Source organism: Phaenicophaeus curvirostris, chromosome 11 (genome assembly GCF_032191515.1).
Source record: "Phaenicophaeus curvirostris isolate KB17595 chromosome 11, BPBGC_Pcur_1.0, whole genome shotgun sequence".
Taxonomy (NCBI): domain Eukaryota; kingdom Metazoa; phylum Chordata; class Aves; order Cuculiformes; family Cuculidae; genus Phaenicophaeus; species Phaenicophaeus curvirostris.
In genome coordinates this window covers 18,521,989-18,549,681 of record NC_091402.1, presented here as the reverse complement: position 1 = coordinate 18,549,681, position 27,693 = coordinate 18,521,989, and the positions used below count along the sequence as shown (strand labels likewise).

Genomic DNA, 27,693 nt, shown 5'->3' with positions numbered 1-27,693 from the left:
AACTTCTGTGGTTGAATGGATCATAACAATAACTAAACCATATATACCAAACCTCACATGGCTGCTTTGAACAATAGTCACCCCTATCTATCAGCATTATTCGATGACAAAAGGCGTTGTTCTATCACTTATTTTGTGCCTTTGATTCCTACATTTAATGCCAGAATGTAATAAAAAGAAAGTTCTGTCCTTGCAGCTCATTCTTTAGTGAGCTGAATGTTCCATTTTCCAATCTCTGCATGACATTTCATGCCTAGTGGTCCTTATTGAAAGGGAACCCCAAAAGTGAATGCCGTGATTAGTGAATTACTCTCACAAATGCAACTATACGGAAAAACCTAAGCTATCCCAACTTGCATTCTTCCTAACTAATGAATAAAAGATAAAGGTTTTGTTTCTACTGATGTTATTCTGACAAAGTATGGAATAACAACTTCTCACCTGTCACAAGTCAGGCTGAGTTAAGTGCTTGTCTTTTTGAGTCCTATTTTAACTTTTTTTGTGGTCAACCTATTACTCCTGTCAGAAGGTGAACTAAGGTAAAGGTAATAATTAAACATCACAGACAATTTGCTGAAGAAATGTAAACAATAAAGCAAAGTTGTAACTATTTTTGGACTAGATCATGTTACCGATTCCTTGAAAAGCATCTTAGCTAAATATTCTGTTTTATAGAACAGAAAAAGCAAAACATGGTATTCTTTCGTAACAAAAGCATCCAGCTGTACATGTGGCCCTTTCTTCTTCTGGGGTTGTTTATATGCCTTGTGAAGTGTTATCAGGAGATCTCACATAAAGTTCTGATACAGTAAATAAAATTAAAGCTTTTTATAATGAGGAGTAATCCTTAACCACACTCCATAAGTATGCAGATTCGCTTACAGACACCCTACTAATAGGAAATGATGCCTTCAGAGCAAGATAAGAAATAGAGAGAGTTATGTAAGACCTCTGGGTCACTCAGTAATTTTAGCAGTAATCTTCCCAGATTCCATTCACAAAACACAGGGTGTATAGTGAAGTCCCCCCCTCGGGTTACAAATGAATACACTCCTCTTCATTTCCTGGCAGGAAGGGTTGTATAGCGTTACCCTGCACTCTGTATCCCACCACAGAGCTGGCTGCATTTCAACAGACACTGAAGTGATTTCTGAAACATTATCATCTTCTTGCTTGTGAAAAAATTAACTGTTTAAAAAAACGTTCACATGAAAAGTTTCACATATGCTTAGTATGCTAACCTCAAACTCTTTGGATTACACACTTTTTTAAAGGCATCCAAATTAACACACATCGAGGCTGGGAATTTTAAAAGTATCTGAAAAGTGACATGGAACATTGACTTAATCACAAAATTTGCTTAGGGATTTCCTGACTCCCCTGTCCAGTCCTTGGCTTCTCCTTCATGCTGTAGTTCACCACTTCTGAATACAAACTTGATATAACTGCACGGGGAACTCATCGAAATTGCTTTAGTTGTAAAACAAAACAAAGAAAAAGAGATACTTCCAATTCATACTGTGTTAATGTTGTGATTTGCAATGCAGCTCACAAACAGGTGCGTTTAAACAGGTGGAGAAGGAAGAGCAAACAGCAAGACTAAAGTGGGAGGAAGCAGATGGGAGTTAAAATTTCACTAATCAGCGTCACTGCTGAGTCAATATAAAGTGTAACTACACCCTGAGCCACAAAAGAGAACAAATCCCATTGAAAGTCAATGGGAGTTAGGGCACTCTATTCTTTTTCTGAATCCCACTCCAAGCTTCTAAGGATCTGCTCACACTTACAGGGAGAAGCTTAAATCACCCATTTATAGCCAGCATCTCTAAGACTTCAAGGGGAAGCCCAGCACAAGCTTGAAATCTTTGCTTAAAACGTTTGTGATTCAGCAACACCCCTTCTCACACTATATTTAAAGCTCATTCAGACAGAGCAGCCTTCATGCTCAGAATAAATTGCACAATTTACCTGTTCCAATTTCCATCCTCATTTTTTCACTAGCGCCTGTAATTAGGGGCAAGCCCAGACAGGGAGGCAAGATTGATCCCCATAGAAATTGGAGGAGTATGAAGCAACACAGGAAGGCTTTACAAGGGCTTTGGGACAAGAGACAGACTGGCATCTGGATAGCTCAGACAGGGGAAAAAGATGGAATTCCTCATTGTCTGGGCAGCTGTACCCAAAGTTACTCTGGTACATTTAAAAAAAAATATCCCTAAGGGCCTGTTTGTCAAGGAGCTTATTACTAAAACGAAAATGTGACTTTATAGGGTACTGCCTTCTGTGACACCACACAGGACATTACTGTGGAAGTGAATTGAATTCTGAACTCATGTCCTGCTTAGTGGGCAGTAATATTCTCGAATATACAAAGAAGCAGCCAGATCAGAGTCTTGTTTTTCAAGTGGGTGAAGCATCCAGCTCGTGTACTGAAGTGAGTCTTGGTTGTTCAGCACCAGGTAATCACAAAGCATCAATCCACCTGAGGTATAAAAGAAAAAATCCCAGCAAAACAGGAGTCAAAGTTTCACCACTGATTTTAACAGGTGTGATTTCAGCTCTTTAAAGAAAAGAAAAAATCCAACAACCAACCAAAACAAAACCACTCAACAAATCCCTTCATATTCCATGTTTAAAAAGAAAACAGATTGGGGTGCTGCTTCCACAAGCAGATGACAAATAGAGGTTTGTCTATAGATTGTTTCAATTGTATAAAAAACAATGAACTCTCTAAAGGTTGCATTTTTTAACTGCTTTCCAATTCTAGGCCAGTCACACCTGGAATACATATGTTTAACGGAGCAGCTGATAGCTTCTGGTTTTAACAGTTTATAATATTTGCTGTTTGGTTCTAAATGTTCTTAAATTATGCCTTCCTACCAGATAAAACTAAATTAACATGTAATTTTAACCTGCATTATTAAGAAAATAATTTTAGCTTGTAAGATTAAAAAGAGGACCTTTCAGATTACTGTTTGAAACTTTAAATGCAAATAGATCAAAGTAATCTTCACTATGGATATGCAAACAACAAAAATAAATTCCTTTTACGAAGCTCAAAATCTAACCCAATAGGTTGATTTATTCTTAGAGTTCTGAAATTTTAAAGATAAATATTAGAAATATGCAGAAATGTTTTTTCCATTATAAATATAAAACTCAAGAAAAAATGTTTATTTCATAAAGGCAAGGTGTATTTTAAGCATCAATATTATGAGTCTGGGATTCCCGTGGAGGACTAAAATCCTCCTCCTTAAAGATACAAAGCAAAATTAATTAGAAATCACAGTTTGAGTGAAAAGTATTCTTGCAAAGAGTTCTTAGAAAGGATCACCTTGAATGCGTTTGATGCTGAGGAGATGCCATAACTTTTCTTCACACAAAGGCAGTCATCAACAGAGCACAACCAGATGTTAAGTTTTCTTTTCTTAGTTTCTGTAAACCTCTGTGACCTCCCCCAAATTAAAAAAAGGGAATAGCATTTTTAAAGCCACAGGAGCTATCATTAGTGAAGCATTCTAAGGATTTTCATTAATTCATAGCCAGCCAACCAGGAATTTTCCCACAGCCGTATACAAAAAAAGTCAGAGAAGTCACTGATTGCTTGGTTGGATTTGAATGTAGTCAGAAGCAAGATCAGAAATATCTAGTCCCTCCCATTGATATAAGAGTGAAGAACACAGGGAAGGTCAGAAATTAAAATCCAAGCCTGCCCACCAACCATGAGGAAAAACGAGCATTGCCATATTGCGGAGGATGTAGGAATGGTTATTGCATTCCACTCTGTGGGCTAAGAGAATCACACAGATGGACAGAAATCCATTACCTAGAAACTTTTAAGCACAGAATATGCACACCTTGAGATGCGAGTTGTTAGTGTAATACCCACAGCTCGTAGCAACTTAGAACCCAATAGGTCATCACTGCTCAGACCCTCTGCACACTATCAGATCACCAAGTGGTACAAATTGGATTCACATCAGTCACACCCACACAACTCTAACTCTGTTGACTTAACCAGAGTTTATACGTTTAGGCGTGCAAGAAGAGACACGATACCTGATCTAGTATGAAACCTCTTAGGACAAAGCTACCTCTTGCATTTGTTTAAGCAACGTGAGTGATGTGCCCCAAAATTGGATTTACTGTCTTGCTGAATAACAACCCAAGACCAGACCTATAAGAATAAAAATAAAGGGTACTTATGCACCTAGAGCTTATACTTAAGGGGCAACATGAAAACCACAACGTGCATTTAACAGATTGCTATGACACTTCCCCTCTGTTCAATATCCATTTATATACTACTGATAGATTTTGATACTTAATTGAAAATATCGCTTACGTGTAGCCAGCATCAATGTGTTTTTCACACCCTAAGTGAGCTGTCAGTGTTTTATTTCTTACCTGCCCGAGATGCAAACGTCCCTCTCCCAGAAGAGCTTGATGGCTTTTTAGAGATACAGCGTCCTACCAGCCAAATGAAAGAGCAATACTTCTTCAGTCATCTAAAAGAAAGTGATCTCCCTGACCCTTATATTCTGCATCACGCAAACCTGCAGGCTTGTACTTCTTATTTCATCTCCACGTAAATCCATTCAAAAGGTTTTGCTAGACAATTCCAGCCCTAATTATCAATGACACACAAGGAAAAGGATTGCCCACTTAACTCTTTTAACCTGGTTATTATAGATTAAGGAACTCAGTAACAGATTGCTTAACTCAAGTTGAAGGAGGAACAGAGGAGCTTAATGTACTGGATAACTCTGGCAGGAGCCAAAAACTACATTTCTAAGCCAATATAAAGAATTTATCCACCTGTTTGGAGACATTCATCACCTACTGCATGAAGAGAAAAGCCTACCAAGGAACAGAGGGGGACAAAAAAAGTGTATGAACTGCAACTTAGTATGCATCCTTTACTGGAACCTAACAATGCATTTTGAGTTTGGTATAGAAAAGAAACAGCATTAACTTAAAGTTTCGGAAAAATAACAACAAAGCAATATGCTTCAAAAATAAAAAAAATATTTCTACATTTGATAATTTAAAATGGTGTTTAAACTTCACAGTTCTCTGCTAGTACTTCACACTCCTCTTATCTTGCTTGCTTCTAAAAAACATGCTAAATTTATGAGTAAAATCCAGCCTTTGAGCGGAATTAAGCAGGCAAGCTCACATCAAAGCTTCGTTTCATCATCTTCAGACTGATCTGTTGGAAAAGACAGCTGGTCCTTATTAAACACCCCTTAAATGTTGCAGTTTTAATTAAGTAACATCCATGTTACATTAACATTACCAAATAATTAAGGAAAGAAAAGCTAGTATAATCTAATCATGACTGCTTAACATCTTTTCACCAGTGGACTATAAAGTATTAATCTATCAAAGCAGAACTTGTTCTTAAATAAGTGCCTCAAGATTTTAAATTAACAGTGTCATACAGTAGTTACTACACTTCTGCCTACTCAAAACCAGATTTTGGGGGGGGAAGTAATGCAGGGAGTGGAGTTCGACACCTAAACTAAGGGACATGATCTACAGAGAAAATTAATCCAACCTGTCACAGTCCTAAAAAACTTCAGCTGAAGAAATCTTGTTAGGTCAGCAGCTTACGAATTAACATCACAGTCAAATTTCTTCATTTCACACCAACATATAGGAAATATAAATTTTTATTGTTAACTCTTAATTTCAATTAGACAAGCAGGCTCATGTTGCCATAATTTTGTCCTCTAGGTCATGTGTTTGAATGTTCATTCTGGAAACAAAGCAGTTAGACTGCACAGCCTCACAGTTCCTGAAGAAACAGTCATCTGCTTTTTTAAACATTAACATACTTAGGCTACTTAGTGCATTTCTAAATTAACTTAAATAGGCAGACTGTTATCAACACTCTCTGACACCAGAGTAAATGGGGTCACACTCACTGCTATGTTAAGTGATAAACGAAATTCAAAATAAAAAATCAATTCTAAAATGCTACTGCATTGTTCCATACACGAATGAAGAGTAAACTATTCATTTGAAAAAATCCAGACAAAAATGGAAGATACAGAACTCCTGGCATCTGGTCTGCAGAGCTTTCAACCAACTCTGGAACTGCCTATAGATTAAAGAACCCCCTGATGGTAAACATTAACACCTTCCACCGTGCTTCATCTCAGGACTATCTTCAGCCAATACCTTTAATTTTTTTAAATACTTTGCAAAAGCATATCCAATTTTTAAACTGTAAGAAAAGACTAAGAGCTAAAGGGAGGAATTTAAATTCCAGTATATTATTTCTTACCATTTTACAAGGTATTCTTTCTCCTAAATAAAGTTCCCAAAACATATATTTAGCTGGGAAAATTATTTCAGTATGACTTAGCTCTATGCTTAGAAAAAAAACAGCTGTAGAGAAGAGTATGTGTTAAGAGGGATGCTTGAGGAGATAAATGCAAGGACACAGCAGCGTGAGCCTACTGAGACAGGCAGAGCTCCTGATAGTGGAACAGCAGTAAATGGGGACCTATACAGCCCCTGCTATGAAAGAGAAAAGGAAATGGAAAGCTCCTTAAATAAAAAGCATAGAAGATGACACAGGGAGAGTTTCAGGGTAGAATGCATGGGAACAGAGACTCCCAGTATGTCTGATAAGCTTCACTTAGCACAGCAAAAGAAGGTACAACTCTCAGCTAATAAGACAAGGGAGGAGAAGTTTGCTGAAATGCTTTATTATTTAGTGTTCCTCATCATATGGTCTCATTAAACTTAGGCTTTATACTAAACACCATTCAGTGCCAGGAACTTCAGAGGAATTAAACATGTGAAAAAAAATTACTCATGTGTGTAGTCCCACAAGAATCCACAAAACAACTTGAGAGTAAAGTTGTTCATGTGTTTAACAGCAAATAAATGAATCTGAAATATATTCAAATCATCATCAAAGCCCAACTCTGTCTTCCCCATCCACTTCATGTCTCGTATATTGGATGAAAAAAATTCAGACTACATTTCCAGAAGAGCTCCCCATGTGGACATACTTATTCTAGATAAAAGAGGCCCTCCCCTGATGTATTTTTTCTGGATAAAGCTATGCATGTGATGTAGTAAGATCATCCATATGGAAAGAACATTCATATGGAAAGAACGTACATATGGAAAGCTACTTTGCAATGCTATTCTGCTTTAGGAAAATGTTCTACCTTAATCTGAAATAACATTAAGCGTAGAAATACATTAAACTTTCTGTTAAACATCAATGAAAGAAATCCTAGACTTAAAGTCAACCCAGATTCTAAAATCCTGGATCCATTGAAATAACTGATAATTCTTAGCAACAGCGATGTTAAGCTACTCGCCCAGATATTAACTTCTTTCATGCTGCAGATACACGTTGGGCTTGCAAGACAAACACGTTAGTAGTACTAGAGAAGGAAATTAATACCAGCATATATCTTATGATAGAATTTCTAAATAAAAGAATCGCATCTAAAGACTTCAGTTTTGTAAACACTAATGATTAACAATAATTTCAGGAGCTATGATTCAAGACATCAAATACTTCTTCATCACATTCTTTTAACCATAATCCAGTAATATGCTCTCATCAAGTCAAGCTTTTACTGCCACAAAATACTAAGGAGACTTAACACTGCATTTTGAAGAGTGAAAGGAAAATAAGCATTACTTGTATAAATGTGCCAAGATGGAATCTGGATTTTCAAAATCATCACTCAAACAAAAGAAGATTAATCAGGGGTGGGAAATGCAGTTTTAGCAGAGGAAAATATCCAACATGCGTCTATCTAAATTTACATAGAAATACCCAGCTATCTACATTTTATTTCTCCTTAAACAACTATTAAAAGTTTAGATTGTTTATTTATGTCACTGGGAATTACCTTGATTCAACTGCTTCCTTTAACGCACGCTAGACATTTTTACTTTCTCTATATAGAATGTTAAGATTTATTCATGCCCTTAACACACATTAATTAGACACTACTTATAAATAACCAGCAATAAGAATATCTGTTTGAATAGGATACAATTACTTCAGGGCTTGTGTCTTTTCAATCAGTCAGTGTCCCTGCAGTGTTTAGGGTGGCAGAGGGGAAGTGGCCTGTGGTTAAACAGAGGAAATACCAAGGAATTTTAATAGAGCAAATAGTCCCTTTACTTCCTACAGGGCACTACTTCAAAGGCAACCCTGCTCCAGAGCAGACAATGTGTTAGAGGGGCCATCAGTCATTTAGTGGGATGTCAAGTCTACTCAAAACTTACATGCAGACCAAGATAAATACCACATAACTGAGACAACGGGTACCATCCCACAGTTATTACTCTAATAAACGCTGCCCTGCCTGGATTAGGTAGGCAATCATAAGTAAAACTGGTGTTACAAAACCAGATTATGAATTAGAATTAGACAATCAGGAAACGTATTTAATAAAATAGCTAGAGAAGTCTGATCTTGACGCTGAAAACATAAAAAACCACCTCAGAAACCAGTACAAATATTTCACAAGCTAAAATGTTACATTTGTTGTTGAACAATAAAGAAAAGGGGGGTGGTTGCCAATTGGAAAGAGTAATTTTTACTAACAGCCAGTCAAAATAATCGTATTAAAGGAATTATATTGTGGTACTTTCAGGTTTGATACATACAATGACGTTAAATCAAATACAAGCTGCATCTGCATATTTCTACAAACGTCAAAATACAATATTGAAGTGTTGGGACTTTTAATTGCAATGATTTACTGAATAGCTGGTGCCAAAGTTGACAGAGTTACACACACTGGCCATGAGGAGCATGTGGAGTCTGCATCCTGCCTACATCTGTGCAACATACAATAGACACGCTGAGCCAAAACATTTTCTTCCTAATTCTCAGCTAAAAAAAAAAGACCTAATAAGGGAGTTCAAACCTTCAACGGTTCCATCCAACACAAAGGTTTAGCTCTGAAGCTTTCCCAGGCTGTGAAGTTTGTTTTTCCACATTCTTCCTTCACCCCCTTTCCACTGCTTCGCCTTTCTAAACCGTGCCCTACAAACTTCTGAACCGTGTGCTGCTGTAACCTTCTCAAAAGCTCTGATCTGAAACCAAGGAAATCCCTACTGACAGCCCAACAAAAAGGAAAAGCAATGAAAGTCAGCGCTGCTGCCTCCGGTGTGCGCGCATCCCCGCGAAACCACTGGAGCTGGAACCATCAGGAGGAAGGGAAAAAAGCCAAACCAAACCACTCCACTCAAAGGCTTTTTTAAAAGCATTAAAAAAAGAGCAGAAGCAATCAAGAGCAGTCTGCTGACAGCAAAACACACCAAAGGCAGGAACAAAAGGCAAAGAGAGCAGGAACCAACTCCTCGACAACAGAATTATCACCTTCCTCCCCTCTCCTCCCTCCCGTAAATTTCCTACATCCTCTGTAGAATGACCAGGCCTGAAGCTAAGACCCCAAAGCGGCCTCGGATCATTAAAATAACAAAGCCCAAGCGGCTGTTTTGCTCCCCTGGGCTCCGGAGGACGGGACCTGTCGAGTGACTTCTCCAAACTCCCCGCTTACACGTTACCTCTCCCTCCCGAGCAAGAAACTAACCATTCCTGGGAAACAGCACCCTCTCTCCCGACCTGCGGCTGCTCAGTGACTCGGAGAAGTTTTTCCCCTCCGAGGCAGCCGCCGGGCAGTCCCGTCCCTGCGCACACGGGACCCGCAGCCGGGAGCGACCCCCGCACCGACCCCCGCACCGGCTCTACTCACCCTCCCTCCGCAAGCCTCGCCCGCTGCTCCCCTCCTGCCGCCGGCTGCCCCCGCGGCCCCGCCGGCACAGGCGAGGAGCGCCAGGAGGCAGGGGAGCAGCCCGGGGACCAGCGAGCGCGTCCCCGGTGCCACCGAGCGCGTCCCGGGTACCAGCGAGCGCATCCCAGGTACCGCGGGGCGCATCCCGGGTACCAGCGAGCGCATCCCGGGTACCAGCGAGCGCGTCCTGGGTACCGCGGGGCGCATCCCGGGTGCCAGCGAGCGCGTCCTGGGTACCGCGGGGCGCATCCCGGTACCGGGGGCGCAGGGCAGCCCCTTCCCCAGCCCCTGTCCCAGCGCAGCCCGGTGCATGCGCGGTGCCGCCCGGGGGCGGGGGGCTCCTCCTCGCCCCGGTCCCCCCCCCGCCTCCGCCCCCTCTGCGCAGAGGAACAATGGGAGCGAGCCGGGATCGTCCTGCCCCTTTCCCCACGTGCGCCGGGGAGCAGCGCTTCGGGAATCTTTCCTGAAAAATAACTGGGTCTGGCTGGTACCTGACCCGCTGTCCCGAACGAGTTCCCGTGGTGCGGGAACACATCTCCATGGAGCTGCAAACAGTCTCCTAAACTACGGGGAACTGTTTCTGTTAGCAGAGACCTAGACTGCTAGAGGAGCTGAAATTTTTAAGTGAGAACTAAGAGGAAAGTGGACATTATCTGTGCTATCGACGCAATGCCCTACAATGATTTTAGTAGAAACAAAAATAGAGAATGAACAGTGACCTTTCGTAGGTAGCAGAATAACTGAGGAAGACGCAGGTACCACCAATTATACTGGCAGCACCCAGAAAGGAGCGAAATGATCAATCTTACTAAGACCTCAGACTTACTAGCACAAAGCAAAGATGCCACCTGACAAAATCAGTATTGATAGTTCAGCTTCAGCTAACAACAAAATGACGTATCTGCAAAAAAAAACTTAACTCCATCCTGCCACCATGTCCAACTTACCAACATGAACAAACTGACTGAATACAGAAGTATTTCATTGCTTTGTATGCCTTTAGAATAATTTCCACTGAAATCTTTTGTGGAAAAGGGCAGGGGAGAGGTGGGAATCAAATGTCAGCGGTTAACGTTTTCAGCTAGATTCTAGCTAGCTAGCAAACTTAAGGGCAAAAGTGGCTGCTTTTCTGTAGGATCTTTTGTCCTTTTTACAAGTCTCTTGTTTCCAAATAGTATAGAATACATAATACCCAAAAGTCATGGGTATCAATATCATGCATTCTTCAGCTGGTTTTGGGTGCCACTCTACCTTCTTGCTTAAAGCTAAAAAGCATATTTCTTTTCCTTCCCCTTTGTGAGCAGCTGTTCCCAGATGGAGGGGGCAGTGAGAACGCAGCCATTCCTATAAAAACATGAAAACTCATGCAATAAAACGTTCTGATAAAATGGTTAGAAATTCCCTACCAAATCTTTCTATCACTTCTTAGACTTGGAAGGTGAATGCTCCATCCATACTTCATATTTCTAGGACTGAAATCTCTCCCAAGAGGGACTGACCTTTATTGCAAAAGGAGTTATGCAAATACTTTTGGGCCAGAAAGTGCACATCATGCTTGTAGAATATCCAGCTTAGTCAGGCAATTATGCACTACCACACTTCTGATAGAGATAAACACCACCCGCTGTTAGGAAATGAGGATGAGATAAGAGAACCAAGCAGACAGTACGATAAAAGATCTCAGAAAACTCTTATAGGTCTGGAATCATCTCAGTCTCTATAAAAGCCCAAATAAGATCCCAAAACAGAAAACCTGCAATGTGAGGGTTTTTTGGAACTTCATTCAGCAGATACAGGAAAGCAAAAAACCAGATCTTTTGAAAATAGCCACTTATACTGAAGTGTCCCACTTATATGGGGATGGCTTACCTATGGAATGAACCTCTAGCATAAAAAGGAGGAAGAAAGATCTTCCAGGATCAAACCTTAAGAACAAAATTATAAAGTGTGACATGATGGATGTGGACACTGTCAGAAAAGGCGTGAACATTCCCACCAGGGTCAAGGGTCCCTAAAGTTCTACTCTAATGGAATCTTCTGTATTATAACATGCCATAGTTTAAAACCAACTGGCAAAGCTCAAGTGAGAGATTATCAACTGATAAGACAGTGACCTCAGGCTATAAAATTGAATTGAAATTTGAAGCAAATCTATCAAGTTGTTATGAATACTTATCTTGTTCAAGGCAACTCTTAAATCACTAGGCCTTGAGAAATGTGCCAAACTTTCATGAGAAATACTGACCTCTGAAAGTAAAAATCTGTATTACTTGTCCCTTTTTATAGATGGGGAAACTTAAGCACAGGGTCATAAAGATGCCTGCTTTTATGTCTTGCACATATGTTCAAGGCTAAACCAATAATTAGATTTGGAGTTGGGAAGACGCTGCCCCCAGTAAGACAGGAAAAGACCCCTGGGTGTAGTGTTTTTTGGTTTTAATTTGCTGCTTTCTATAGACACTCTACTTCCTAAGGTCATCCAGATATTACCAGCAATTTCTTAAAACAGTGTGGGCCATGGAGCCCAGATCCAACCTCCAGAACAATTCCATCCAGTGGCTGGAATTGTCTTGCGAGTGGCAAAGAGCACAGCATGTTGTCCTGGCAGCCAACTGCCTCCTGCTGTGTCCAAGCATTTATTGGCACTTCTGGAGTAGCTGCTGCTGTGTCCAGATGGGACTTGAAAGTGGAACTAGACGCGTGAATTCTGCTTTGACACTGGCAGCCAGCACTTCTAAATCCAGATGCTTTGCAACAGGTCTTGCAATTGAGCACCCAGTTTTTAATGCTGAATAAGACTACAGAATCTCTTGTAGTGTACCAGCAGTAAGATTTCTCTCCTGCTCACTTCTTATGCTACGCTGCCTTGTCTGAGCTTTTTTTCTCAAGACTGTCTTCATGTATATGGGGATATTTTGAGCCTTGTAGAGTTCATAGAGTAGAGAGTGAATGGTCTTGTGACCTCTTAGGATGACTTAATGTCTTCTACAGGAAATTGCACTTAAATGACCAAGGAAGTTTCAGACCTATATTCCTAAAGGCTCAATTTAGCATCAGATGTAGGAGTAACTTATGATGAAAAGGAACTGCCTGAAATAAACCGAACAGTGATTATATGAAAATTACCTCCGATCACCATCAAAATAACAATTTATCAGTAATCCGTGGATGCAAATCTTGACTTAATATTACCACTCCCCGGACCTCACAATTCTATGTATTGTATGGAGGCCAAATTGTACTGCTGGCAGAGAACGTTTGCAGTCAAATGTCCACTCTCTGTATATCTGTTTGGTTTTGCATCTGTTTATCCATGTGAATATAATAAAGAACAGACAGCTTGCTTCTCTTGAGATTATTCATCTTACTGATGTGCCACCAAGATAGGCTCCTCCCTGCTCCAAAACCATGTTGAATTGACTCATTCTGTGGCCACATGTCGTTTCTGAGAAAAGAAGTTGCAGGGCAGGACTACATCTTTCAGCAGCAGTCTTCTGTTACACTGGATTAGATGTAATACGAAACTGCACTTTTAGAGAAAAGTAGATTTGTGATGCAAAGAAAATTAAAAATTGCATGGAAGAGTCATTTTTCAATAAAAATTCTGTTGAACTAGAAATATTCCAAAACAACAACTGCATCCCTAAGGTTATGTATGCTTTGTTGTTTAGCAATAACTGAATAGTTTTTAATGTTCAAATTTAAAGTGATATTTTTCAGCAATACAGGCATTTCAGCTGAATCAATTATTAAAAATGCAAACCAAAATCACTACAGTGCAGTTTGAATAAATGCTAGAAATGTGAATAAAGCAACGTTTTTACAAATGTTTCTCAGTTTTACTTCTAATCTCAACTCTTTCTTACGACAGCGCAATACTTTCCATCCAGACTTCTTGTCATTTTCCTTCTGCAGGGAAATAAGGCGTGGGAGGACAACCCTAACTTGATTTAACAGTCTATTCTGAAATTCAACAGCATCCTGTGGCAATGTCTGCAGAATTAATCCTAGTACACTAGGGGACCCCTCGCTGAGCATAACTTGCTTTAAACCTTTCCCTGTTTAACTGACGGAGAGCTATTTGCTCAGGCACTTCAGGATGACATCATTTGTTATTTGAGGCCAAAAGCTAAGGGTAATTAAGGCTAAAGAAAATGTCTTGAAGATTTTTGTAATTAAAAAGCATAGAGACCCTAGTAACAGACACCAGTGCAGAAAAATAGGAATATGGCCAGAAGAATTTAAAAAAAAAATCTTACTATTGTGTAACCATTACGGAATAAAATTGGAAGGGACTTTGTCAATAGCACCTCATTCTGCTCCCACTGAGGGGAATACACAAACAACAGAAAATAGGAAGGCTGGAAGCATATGGAAATAGCAATCTTTGTTTATATGGCAGATACAGTCAGTATTTCAGAGAAGAATTTTAAAACATTTTATAGCAGATGTACAAACCTGCAGCAATTCTACAAGGCTGGACTGAAAAAATAGAGGAAGGGCCCTGTTAGGAACATCATTTGTGTTGGCAGCCCTGCCTCTCAAACAAACAAACTCAAGGTTCTTTTTGTTTACAGTCTGGCACACTGTTTTAAAACAAAAACTTGAAGCAATCGGGTATCAGAACTGAGTTACCTGCTTATTTTTGGAAAGACTAAGATAAAAATGCTGATAATAACAGACTGATCAAACACAATAAACAAGATTTGTTCGTGCTTACACGGAAGTTAATGCACATTAATATGATAAGTTACAATAGATAATTATTAGATATTTCTAATTAGATAATAGTAATAATCATTGAAAAAACACTCTAACTGTAATTTGTGATAAAACTTATTGCCGAGGACCATATGTTTACAGAAGAAAGAAGGGAAAGATCAAATCAGTTTTCCCATTTGAATGTCTGTAAGAAAAGGAGGTTTTCCACATAACTTACATGTCACAAAGCTATCTAGCCATAGCCAACTCCATTTTAAAGGCAATGCCGATGCCTCATTAGACTGCTTCCCTGTGACTTCCTTTCTCTGTCAAAGCGCATTAGAGCAATTTGCGATTATACAGTCAGATATCCACATCCTGTTGCACAGAGTAAGATGCTGTTCCAACTCTGAAGTGAGATGATTGCATTTCACTGTATGCCTCGTATTCAAACATCTATATGGCAACATAAAAAAATCAAGAAAGTAAAGTGTATGCTACAATTTTTTTAACGTTTTACCCTAATTGAACATTTTGAAATGCAAGGCAAACTTTTAAGAAATTCACAGTACTGAAACAGAACAAAGTTGTTTCTTATCTTACTAATGTAAGAAATCAATGATAAATTAGAAGTCTGGTGGCAGTGAGTGTTACCGCATGGCAAACTTTGCATTGCCAACCTTGTATCACAGAAGACTTAGATTAGTAGACACTGTACCAGAAGTCATTCTAAGTCTTGCACTAAAAGGAGTGAGCTTTTTTAATTACTGTCCGCTTTGTCAAATGCTTTCTGGAATGTAAAAAGATTCTGCTACCCTAGATTGACTATGTTGGGCAGTCTTACAAACTCATGAAAGCAGCCTAAATTAATTTAGAAGCAAGATTTTAAAAGGTTGGCTGCCCAAAACTGAATCCTTAAGATGATATCTAATTATTAATGTTCAGACTGTAAAAAATATTAAGTACTCACTGGTTTTCACTTGGTCCACTTCAGTATTGACCCCTCCGAACTTTCGAAAATTGGGCCCAACGTCAAGCATTTGTATGCATGTATAATATAAATTTGGTCATGAAGTCTGCACAACAGTTACAGTTGGCAGTGATCTGCTGGCTTTCCCACAGCCTAACTCATGACTGCACGTTTTATTCAAAATTAATTTAATCACACGTAGGACTGTCATTATAAAATCTAGCCACAAGAGGGCAAAAGCAGCCCAGCATTTTTCTAGGCATTTCAGATACAGGCTGTCATCGCTGTTGCAAGGTTTATGAATTTAAAGTCTGATTTAATACGAAAATCAAAGTGTTTAAGATGTAGCTAATGCAGAGCCAAAAATATTTAATGCAGAATATTTGATCTACTATCTTCTTAATTTCCTTAATATGGCATCATTCATAGAAACTGAATCCCAAGATATTTTGGAGTATTACTATGACTGATGCAATACAATTCTAAATATTAGCAAATCCTGTGGAGTCCAGGTGAATATTGCCTCAGTGAATTTGAGAAAGTGATGATCACAATTTGAACACACGCTGGTAAAGTAGGTATAAATGTAAAGTTAGAGGTTCTGCTTTAACTTGTTGGTGCATTTACTTTGTGAAGAACAAGCTAAGCCAAGATGAAGCAAATAATGCGTTTATGCTATTAAACTTTTTGCTCCTCAGCACTATGCGTGACACTCAGTACCTTACACCAATCACTCTTCTGGTAACATTTGCTAATTGAGAGCTGGATAGCAGGGCTGGTGCTATTATTATTCTGCTACTATTCTGCTCCTCTTAAATTGCTCTGTCAGACTTCCGTCACTTGAGACAAGTTCCATTATAAGAGACATTAGGTCTGTTTAGGTATTTGCCAGATAACAGAGTAAGGTTCTTAGGCATCAATCTGTACAGATTACTCTAATCTGTTGCTGCTGGAAACCTTGTTTCCAGCGGTAAAGTAGACAATAGTTTCAAATTACCTGGAATGTTAAGCTATGGGCAAAATATGTTTTGAGGTGAGAAGAAAAACAAAACGGAACTCATGCATTCCCAATATTGTCTTACGTATCTTAATTCCAATTTCTTTAAAAACTATTCTTAATGGATTTGGCTCCATTTAAATTGCTTTATTTGTGAATGTTCTCTTTAAGTATTTTTGAATGCAGGATACAACAGAAGTTCAGTTAGTAATGTTATTTCCTGAATCCAGCAAAGCATGAATAATTAACATTTCAATACCAGATAAGCTTTTGTTATTTTCTCACTAAAATAGGATTTCCAGGGGCAAAGTCAGACCATTCAAGATTTTAGGGAGGTAATAAAGGCAATGAGTCCATGAAGTTAAAGACACAAAATGGCAAATACCTGTAGCCTGGTTCCAAAGCAATGCAGCTTTTCAGCAATATTTTTCAGAAAATATAAAAATGGTTTTAAATTAAATTCTTATGTCTCATCTATCATCCAAAATACTGACTAAGGACTGAAGTCGGATCATCCTTCCCTTAGCTCTTCCTAATATGAGACTACATAAAATCAGGTTTGTTTTATGACCCCTTTTCTCACACTTACCTTTCATTCTATAAGACAACAGTTGTCATGGATACAAGCATCAAGAAAGGAAGACCAATACTCGGTTTGCTAATGAAAAAACAGGTACTATGTTATCTCGTAAATCCTAGACTGCATTTTGCAATACCTTGCAAACATTCAGCAAAGCAAATAATCCATTGTAACAACTGAAACGTATAGAGATGTCCTAGGAAAGAACACAAACTGTAGGAAAAGCAGAGCATGTTAGAAGAGATATAGGAATCAAAAACTGTCTGGAAGCAGTAGAGACAGGCGTTCAAACTTTTAACAGCTACCTCGTGTAGAGACTATGCTACATTGAAAGTAACATGCCAGAAAATATCCAATTTGTTGTTATTTTCCTATCATTATTAAACAAGACATTGCAACTGAATAACAATCTAACTGTATTTGCACTACTAAATACTACAAGAATCTATTTTTTTGCAGTTTACGTTTAGCCTGTGTTAACAATGATACGCCGAATTCTATGTTCTCGGTGTCTTAACTGACTTCATAGTATCTGAGTGTCAGACTGTGAATAAGCCTGCTGCCTAAAGTATATGGACTGAAGACTTTGGCTCAAATTCTTCCTCCAGTGAATGTTGAAGTAGTTTATGTAAAGCAAAACTGTTTCCACAAGAAATCTGGAAACCAACATCATAGCTCAGTGGCTAGGCAACCCTTCAATGCAGGATAGTTAGTCTGAGATCTGTACTCTGAATTAAACAATTTGAATGTCATACACACAAAATTTCTTCTCCCAGGTTTTCTGAGGTCTTCTTTATGTTTCACTTTGGTTTTTTAAATCACATAAAATCATTCAGTTCAGTTTTTTGGCTACTGTAAATACAGTTTTTGTTCAAAATAAAACTTCCTTTTCAAGTCAGCCAAGTGGGAAAACCCAATTAACAAAGCTTTCTCTTTAAATTCATTGGGATGTACTGGTTCATTCAGATTTACAGATAGACATATCATTTAAAGTCAGTGCTTCTGCTGAACCATCAACCTAACACAAAACGGGTTTTTTGTATATACAGCTGGGCCTACATAGAATGTATTTCTAGTAAGAAACAGGCTCATGTCTCGCTGAAGAACACCAGCACTTGAACCAAGTGCTTAAAGCTCTGCTGAAGAAGGTACAGCATAAACCCCTACTTAGAATGTTTTCCTAGATCATGGACATGAAGAGCTGTTGGTTGGTTTGTTTGTTTTTATAAGGGTGTCTTTATGCATACTAACTTCAGGCTGAATATCAAATATGTGGATAATTAACTTTCACGTACTGTTTCATAAAAATGAAGTCAACACCCTAAAATTAATGGCAATGACCTGGATATCTGGTCTGGTCCCAGCTGATTTGATTCTGTGAAATGCTATGTTCAGTCATTAAAAGCAACTTCTATTACTGGAACACTTATACTGACAAGAGAGGAGATATCAAAGTTGAAGCATTAAACAGGCAAATATCCTAAATTAATTAAAATCTGATACAAAAATATTATAATTTTCAGCTTCTTTTAACCAACAATTGTTCAGACCGAACAGTCAGTTGAATACTAGCCCTTCCATTTGATACCTTTTTCTAAAAATTAAGTTATGAAAACTATCGATCTTTATGATAGTGTCTTACTCTTACTATTTATTTATAAATAAGCTATTTAAACTCCAGTGTAATACACAGTGTGTTTCAGGTAGCAGAATTTATATCGCATATTTTATGTTTCAGACTTTAAACAGACTTGTTTAAAACCATGGAGCTTTGTTAAGTTGTCTGCAGTTAAGCTGTAGTCATTCATATAAGCTGAAAGTCCTGTGCAACCTAGGGTTTGGATTTTTTTTTTAAACTGCAGAACTATCTAAACTTTTCTAAAAATACTTACTAAAATAGATAGGATAAGGTCACTTTTTCCACAAAAAGTAAATTATAATAATACTTTGAGTATTTACAATTTATTTTAATGAAAATTATGATAAAATTTGAAATATGAGGATAAAATCATAATTAATATATCATCATTGCTTCATACAAGTTATGAACATTCCAATAATTCTTCGTGTTCTATTGTAGTACCGTAACAGGAAACCATCCTTCTTTCTACTCTAGGAGGCTGGAGGTGAAAGTGTTTTTCACCATTAGAAACTGAGATTCTCTGTGTGATCTTTTCAGCTTTGCACGACGGTTCTGGAACCAGATCTAAAATTGAAAGAAAAGGTATGCTTTTTCAGAAATACAGCAATGTAAGCAGAATAAGCTCTGAAACTTAAAAATATTCATGTAACTTTACAGAATTTTCTGTAATGACAGTAGGTTGGAAGTTCAATACAAATTTAATTCTGCAGATGATGGCATGTAGGCACCCACAGAAATGTTGCCACCACAGATGAAGAAAATAATATCCCCAGCTTAACTGGAAAGTAAGGACCAGCTTAAGTATAATTAATATAAAAACTATTATTAACTTCAGTAACACTGAATCAGACCTTGGGAGATCCTAAACATCTGGAATTCACATATGATTCTTAAGGTGTTATTTCTACAGCTGCTTAATTAATCTCAGCATCAAGCTTACCATCAACCCCAACAGAACACTTGCATCAAAATCTTAATAAAGATAAAGGTGAGGACCAAATTCTAATGTTCAGGCTATGCTTATCACTTGGAAATCAATAATTTAAATATCTGAATAGATTTTGCTTTTGGCCAGATGAAGACATTGGCTCAAACTCTGGATAACATGTGTGTGCTCTACTGACAATCTCACAAGATACTTAGACATTTAAATTATTTCAATATTTGTTTCAAATTCATTCTTCAACTATGATGACAAGCTCAATATAAATGGTTTAAAACATCAAAGGCAATTATCAAGTTCTGCACATGATAACTAGAGATTAACAGAGCAGATATTATGGAAACATTATAGTGATGAATATTTCATCACTGCTGTGGAATAAGGTTTAAGATTTCAGAAAGAATTCAACAGCTTCCGTTTCACAGATCACTGAAGGCATACCACATGTATAAATGTACACTGTTTTAAATTCAGATTATTAAAATAATTACTACTGCTCATTTATATAACCAGAGACTACATATAGATGGAATTACAGACAAGTTCAAATAAATTTTTCGTTACCTGGATCCTGTCTTCATCTAAATCTAATTTGCGAGCTAGCTCTTCTCTAACATCAATGCCAGGGTAGGAGTTCATTTTAAAAACATTTTCCAAGACTTCAATCTGAGGAGATTAAAACACACTTGTTGAAGAGTTATGGCTACCTTCACAGGAGTAATAAAGAAAAATGCAAAAACCAGTTTAGCTTAGTCAACAAGAGACTTCCACCAGCATTTGCATAATTCTGATGCCATGCATAAACCCAAGTCTGCTGAAATTAACATTACTGTTAGTTTACACCAGTTACAGATTACATCTCTCTCTGTAGAGGTACAACATACTGAATTACTCTACCAACATTTTACTAATCTACATTGTTGTTAATTTATTAAATACTAAGTAAACCCCTACCTGGTTTCTAGTGAATGCAGTTCTTGGTCTTCTACCCCTGTACCAGCTCAATTCTCGTTTGAAGGATAGCCTTTCAGTGACTGACAAATATTTTTCACATTTCAAAACCTTTTCCTCTTGCACTGGATTAGTGCTAGCATGAAATAATGGATTTTCACAGCAAACAACAGGGATTTGCAGAGCAGGATTACTGTCATCACCTAAAACTAGACAAAGCAAGCAAATGAGAGCTTCAGTGTACTGGTTTTCAGTAGAAACGGAAAAATATACACAGTTTTAAAGGAGTAAATGCTCGAGAGGATATAAAACAGACTCCTAACTTACCCAAGTTGGTGCATGCATCTATCCACGGTCTGTGAGGCTTCACAACTGGAATGCCATCTTTTTTCTGCTCCAACCCCAAAATACTTTCAATGGAAAATGAGCACTGTGTGGTTTTATTTCCTACAAAACCAGGCACTTTCCGAAGATTCTGGGGCGTTGATGTATTAGCAGGATATAGGGATGTACTTGCCATGTTCTCTCCTTCAGCCAGCATAGCATGTGTACTGTACTTGTATGCCTCCACAAGCCCTCCTTATGTTGACAAGGGGGTTGGATTTGCAACGTCATTAATTAAAATCTTTTATTAGAAAGTTTTAGCATGTCAATGAAAACTCTCCCACCAAGACGCTGAGGAGTTAATTGTTTATTTGTTTGCAAGTAATTAGCAACTAATGGTGACACTAGGGGGGCCACCAAGAGGGACAAAAAGTGTTATCTCTCGTAACCAGAACATGGACTTAACTTTCTCAAAAGAAGCTGTGCACAAATATAGTACTTCTCTTTTGTCTGAAATCATTAATGTATAAAATCAGGTTTTTAAAAAACTTTATACTCTAATGGACTCCACTTACCTAAACATAGCAGCATGATAGGAAACCAGTCAAGTAATAAGTAATCTCATTTAAGTGAATTTCCTTCCAAGGAAATTTAAAAAATAATCTCTTAATGCTATTAGGGTAATCCCGATGAAAATGCCTCTGTTTTTTCATATGCATATGTAATGGTGAACGTGGTCAATAAAACAACAATAGCTTTTGGCATAAGGCACTGTGCAGTGGGTTGGCAATGTTGTCAAAACTCAGTGTAATTGCCTTCCAAGTGCCCAGATTAGTTAACAGGAACAGTTGCACCAACTATTTTAAATAATTCATGCATTCATTTTTTTTATTAAAATAACTTTGTCGCAGCTTTTTTGAAATGGACGATATGTGAAACTTCCTGATCATTCTCTACAAGTAAACCCAAAACATAAAGTAACAGAAGCAGGACATTTACTGGTTTAAAATTTACTGGTTTAAAATGTACTGGTTTAAAAATCTACTGGTTTCAAAACACCCTTATAATGCTAGATATTCCGTCCTTCTTGTAAGTTTATAATCAACAGAAATGTATTTAAATCCTGCAGAGCCAACTCTTTAAAAAGAAATCATGACTAAGAGGGAGAAAGGAGGTAAAGGTTTTGTAATGAAGTTTAAAGTTTGAAAACCAAATTCTGATTTCATTCATTATAAAGAAAGTATTGACTAGAAGGTTTTTATATTTAAGGTCATCCGTCAGCCACACTGTGATTTACATGTCATGTTCAAAACCAACGTTTAGTTCAGGATAACCTCTCTATAGACATTCCTCCTTTTCTTAATTTGAACAAAGCTTTACTTTAGAACATGCAAAAATGAAAAGAGTATTTTAATTTCAGGGTGCGAAAAAGAGGTTACCTCTCTTCAATAAATCTTAATTTGGAGCATATGTTGGAGGAGCACATAGGACTGTGAGCTTTTAGAGGATAAAGCTGGCCCTCTATTTTTTCTTGTTCTACCATTTTCTGAGACTAGTTTCTCCTCTGTAGTCAGTCACATTCACATGGTTAACAAGTAATATTAAGGAAAAAAAAAGAGTATATCCACTTTGATTCTCTGTACATTTGTAAACAACCCAATACTAATCTTCAGTAATAGACAGAGGCAGGAAAATTGTTAATAGCACAGTATAGAGTTGACAGTACTGGGCTGAGGGAGATTCTTCAGATATAAATGCAACCCGCATTTGCCTTTAGATCAAAAAATGTTCAGCTGAAGAATTGGGACTGACTTTGTGTTGTGCAATCAGATCGTTGTCAAATGAAGTTATCAAAATGAGCGACAATTCAAGAGATGATCTTACCAAGGACACCTTATCAGTGTATATAAAGAGATGTTGAATATAACTGCAATGACCACCTGCAAGCTAAGTTCCAATCATCGTTTAGCAGCCTCAGCAACCACAAAGTGTAGACATTAAGAAAAGCCGTAAGGACCTATGTAGGAAACCACTGCTCACTGGAATATTTGGTCAGCGGGAAGCAGTGTTAAGCAAGGGTCTTACAGCCCTTGATGTCTCAGTACAGCTGCTGCCAACAAGGCAACCTCTGACCTCAGCAAAGCCACAGGGCTCTTTCTTGACTGCAGGCAGTTATTTTGAGTATTCAGACTGCACACCAGGTCCAGAGGTTACCAAAGAGATAATGAAAGCCTCCATTATAGCAGTGACCGGTAGATCAGTTTTCTGCCTTGGCAATCCCTACATGGAACTCCAGTTTAAAAACAAATTTAAAAAATTCCCACGGAACATATTAAGTCAAAAAGTAAACAACACATCTTCTGTACTGAACTTGGAGCTCCTTACTGTTTTCTCTGTTCCAAAAAGGAGAAAAGCATGATCGCTGATAAGCCTCTTGAACTCAGAAACTAATGTCGACTTTGTTAATACTAAAAAAAACTCTTAATGATTGTAATTTAAATAGCCAGCTTTCAAATACAGCCCACTATTTTTTTTAAAGAACTTAAGAATACCAACATATGCACTGATATAAAATATGTGTCAGAAAATATTTATTTCTCCTGGATGAATTTAGGTGAAATTAACCTGAGACACACAGTTGAAACTCAGATTACCACATCAAGTAAATACCTTCATATTTGTCCTTTTCAGGAAACTATCAATAAAGACAGGCATAGGTGGTGTTAAGAGAAACATGTACGAGACGCACGGACCTTCCCAAAGCTAACCATTAAGCAAACCAACTAATTATAACTTGGTTTAATCTCTTTGAGATTGGGAAAGATGAAAACAAACTTTGTCAGGGTAGTCTGCTTTCAACTCCCAGTTGGAGACACTCATTTTTTTTCAAGGTTTTTTAATGATTTTTTCAGGGAAAAATGATCTTGGTAGCTCTCAGAAAGAATTTTCGTAAAACAAGCAAAACCCAGTGAACCGGCAAAGCACAGGTCAGCCACTCACCGTGCGCTGCCATCTGCTGTTGAGGCTTGCCCAGCTGTTAAGTTTGTTCAGCAATGTTATCGAAGTTGTGTAATTATTAAAAGAATCATATTGCATCGATTTACATAATGTTGAATTGAGCCAGACCTGGAGACTGCAATGCAGTCACTGAAACATATCAACACTCATTTTTAATCAGGGTTCATAGCTGCAGTTGCATATAGTAGCAGAAGTACCAAGATAGAAGTTCACAAGGTAGATGCTCACACTATACTCTCTGATTTCTGAGAAAATAAGTGAAATTGAAATGCCATACAACTTAGAGACCTTTATAATGCTCATGCGGCTCCACATAACTGTTGATAAAAACTTCAGAGGAGAAATATTCTGAAGATAAGAAGTCTGCATTATTCCACTGCATTCCAATTATGCATTCCAATGCAGAATTCCATTATACCCTTGGACGTGTTCAAGGTTGGTTGGTCAGGTTGCCTTGAGCAGCCTCATCCAGTAAAAGATGTCCCCAGGTGGGGTGGAAACTAGATGCTCTTTAAAGAGCCCTTCCAACGCAAACTATGCTATGATTCTAAAACAACATATACATAGAGATGTATCTACTGGAAAGTCTCACTGAGGGTCTAGCATTCAAATGTTGCTAAATTTCTTTGAGTAGAATCTTGCTTATTTGCAGAAGAAAGCTATTTTTATCAAAATAAAGGGTCAATAAACCTTTCTGTAAGAAATAGGGATGAAAATACATTTTCCACAGGACAGAAAATTTAAAGCTTCAGTTCCAATAATACCTGATATTAAAGAACCAAATTAAATTTCTAAGAATTCTCACTGAAAGTTTAAATAGACCTTGAGCCTTCACTCAGGAACTTATTTCATCAGGAACTTTATTTCATCATTTTTGCCTCTTAGAAGTAATCAATACTACCCTTGCAATCCATATGAAATTACCTGCAGAGTTTTAGCTAAATACTCTTGTAGGGGCAATTAGAGCAACACAACAAACATTATGTTGAAAATCCTAACTAATCAATAAGAGACGAAATCAGTGCTCCTTGGATATGCAAATCCAATCCTCTTAGAGCATCCATAATTGATGAGGCAGCAAACTAATCTCCCTTTCAGATTTTGAACCACTGTGTTTTGCCTGGGGACAGTAGAGTTCATTTGTTTAGTAGATGAAGCTCTTGTTCTTTAGAGCTGTGCAGCCTCTAAGGACTCTGTTTATACCAGCTGAAGAGACCACACCAAGAGTTCTTGGTGGCTTTGGTCTGAAAGACTAATGCTTACTCTTGCTACCTTTTGTCACTGTCACCCATTGCTACTGCACTGCCAGGTTACCTTTCACAATAGCCTGTGCAATATCTTCACCTTTTATAAAGTTATAAATGGTATATATAATCTGTCTTGATTAGTTATCACACTCAAAAGAATTGCCTTTCATCTCACCTTTGCCACAGATTCTTTACCCAACTGCACAGTACTTCACCACCTCAGATATTCTGCTGCATATGGCTCCCTCTCAAATATGTTTTTAATATGAATAAGAAAGGTTACATTCAAAGCCAACTTCAAAACTCAAAAGGTTTTCTTTAGGCAAGAAAACCTTAAAACTGTTAACACCAATTCTAGCCAAACATGACTAAAAGCAGTTAGTTATTTCATGGCTAAAGTAAAAGCTATTTTGACCCAGGGAGATTAGGTGAACACATAAATTCAATGTAAATCCAAGGGTGACATTACTGAAAGTCTGAGAAACAGTGTGCTAAACAGTGTGCAACATGCAGATAAAGCCCACCTTATCCAGACAGCTACTTTCACCCTCCAGCAGAAACAAAATGTTCTCGCCACTAAAGGACACATCTGGAATCCTCTAAAGAGCCACTGGCTGCTCTTCTCCCTGTTTACACAGTGGCAAGTGTTAGTGTCTCAAATTTTAAAGGCTTTTTAGTAAATATTTTGCAGAAAGAACCAAAAAACCCACCACAAATCCAAATAAACAAACAAAAATATAAATCAAACACTAACAAAAAGCCTACAATGCTCAAAAAAAAGTGCAACGCTAAAACCACATTGATTAGAGAGTTGAGAGGGAATTTTTAAGTCATTACTATCAAATCTCAGCTATTGCTGTTAAATTTGTATCCCATAAAACTTTTGCATGCTTTGTAACATTGTAAAGTGTACACAAAAGGTAACACGAGTGTTTCAACATAAGGGATCTACTTAAAAAGCTGACTATACAAAGAAACCCTGACATACAAAATTATTAGAAAGGCCCCGCTTTTGGTACTAAAGCAAACTGAATCATTAAACTGAATTGCTAAGATGAACAGAAACAAGACTCATCGTTATGCTACACGCTGGCTGAGACACAAAAGCACATTTCTCCATATTAAAGATACGTTTGTTATTGTTTTGCTTTTTTTCTACAAGACGTTTAATACTCAAAGAGTTGTTCTGTATTCTTAGCAGCTAAAAAAATGTTTGTTTCTCCTCTGCTACTTACACTTGTAAATAAACAAAGCTAACTAAATCCAATCCCATTTAAAGTTACTACCTTCCTGAATTTCGCTAGGGAAATGTATCTTCAAGTACAAAACAGAGTATTTCCTACAGAAGAGCGCTGTAAAACTTAGCACAAGTTAACTGATCTCAAAACCAGAAAGCTATGCACGTATATGTAAGTCACAAATCAGCGTTAGTGTTCTGTCACATAGTAATTACAGATAACAGACTTAGTCTTTAAAATACCTTGTAAGACAACTCTCTATTATTACCCTTATATGACAGGGAAAGAGGACTGGTGGGACTTGCTTCAGCCAGGTGAGTCACCAGCTGAGCTGCTACATAAACTGCTTGAACCGTGTTGTAACTCTGAAAACTCCTCACCACCCACCTCAAACAATTCGAATTGTTTGCAATTTAATACCAGCCTTTTCCTTTATCTGCTGCTAAAGGTAACACATGATCTGATACAACATAAAGAAAGGTCTCACAGCAAGACTGCATAACAGTTAATAATTTGCTCTGCTGGTTGACTTTGTGTACTTTCTGAGCTGGTTTATACTAAGGTCACCTGGCCACAAAACCAGCAAGGGAACAGCTGGGTCAGGGGCACACGCCAGGCTGTGACAGAGCATGGGACCGCAAACACAGAAAGGAGAAAATAAGAGCTTGCTGGCTTTTCCCCAGCAAGGGGGCCATTCTTCATCTTACTGGCCGTTTGGGAAGGAAGGAACCACAAAGCCCATCCAGCTCCAATGCCCCAGCCATGGGTATGGGCTATGGGCACCTTCCACTCAATCGGGTTGCTCAAAGCCCCATCCAACCTGGCCTGGAACTCCTGCAGGGATGGGCCGGCGAACACTCCTCTGGGCAACCTGGGCCAGCGCCTCAGCACTCTCATTCTGAGGAATTCCTTCCTAATGTCCAACCTAAATCTTCTCCCTTCCAACTTAAAGCCCCTCCCCAGCTTTCTTGTAGCCCCTCCAGTTACTGGAAGGCTGCTGTGAGGTTGCCCCAGAGACTTCTCTTTTCCAGGCTGAACAACCCCAACTCTCCCGGCCTGTCCTCACAGCAGAGGTGCTCCAGCCCTTGTATTGATACACAAACTAGTTACTATTACAAAAAACACCTGAGTAATTTTTATTTTAGCCAAAGTAGAGTTACATTTCATCTAAATAATTGTATTTTTTTAAAATTTGACTGAACACCCCTCTGATAGCACGTTTTCCTTCAGGCAGTGTTTTTCCAGAGGAGGTGAGAATGTCTTAAATATGATCTGAGCTGAACATGTCTCTCCT

General features: G+C 38.2%; 2 protein-coding genes across 3 annotated transcripts in view; both read right to left on the bottom strand.

The window, feature by feature from the left end:
- IL17RD (interleukin 17 receptor D) overlaps positions 1–9,908 on the bottom strand; it is a 39,236-nt gene extending 29,328 nt beyond the window's left edge. Inside the window, exon 1 of the mRNA XM_069865994.1 lies at positions 9,750–9,908. The gene's annotated coding sequence lies outside the window, so the exon portion shown is untranslated. The remainder of the gene's footprint in view (positions 1–9,749) is intronic.
- A 3,578-nt stretch (positions 9,909–13,486) lies between these two features.
- Positions 13,487–21,930, bottom strand: HESX1 (HESX homeobox 1). 2 transcript variants are annotated; one of them, XR_011338210.1, is made up of 5 exons: positions 20,900–21,930; positions 20,576–20,781; positions 20,186–20,287; positions 17,046–19,242; positions 13,487–14,945 (listed from the first exon to the last, which is right to left on the bottom strand). XR_011338210.1 is itself a non-coding variant. In XM_069865995.1 (4 exons), exons 1-4 carry the CDS (start codon positions 21,111–21,113, stop codon positions 19,144–19,146), a joined length of 621 nt encoding a protein of 206 aa, XP_069722096.1. In that variant the 5' UTR covers positions 21,114–21,930; the 3' UTR covers positions 15,991–19,143. The 2 variants fall into 2 exon arrangements, 1 of the variants encoding a protein (XP_069722096.1); XM_069865995.1 differs by lacking the exon at positions 13,487–14,945 and having other exon boundaries at positions 15,991–19,242.
- Positions 21,931–27,693: the final 5,763 nt, after the last annotated feature.

Excerpts from the sequence above, each read along its gene's own strand:
- HESX1 (XM_069865995.1), bottom strand. The coding sequence starts at position 21,113 with ATGCTGGCTGAAGGAGAGAACATGGCAAGTACATCCCTATATCCTGCT. Across the intron at positions 20,782-20,899 it reads AGATGCATGCACCAACTTGG|TTTTAGGTGATGACAGTAAT; the intron begins GTAAGTTAGGAG and ends TGCTTTGTCTAG. Across the intron at positions 19,243-20,185 it reads TAGATGAAGACAGGATCCAG|ATCTGGTTCCAGAACCGTCG; the intron begins GTAACGAAAAAT and ends TTTCAATTTTAG.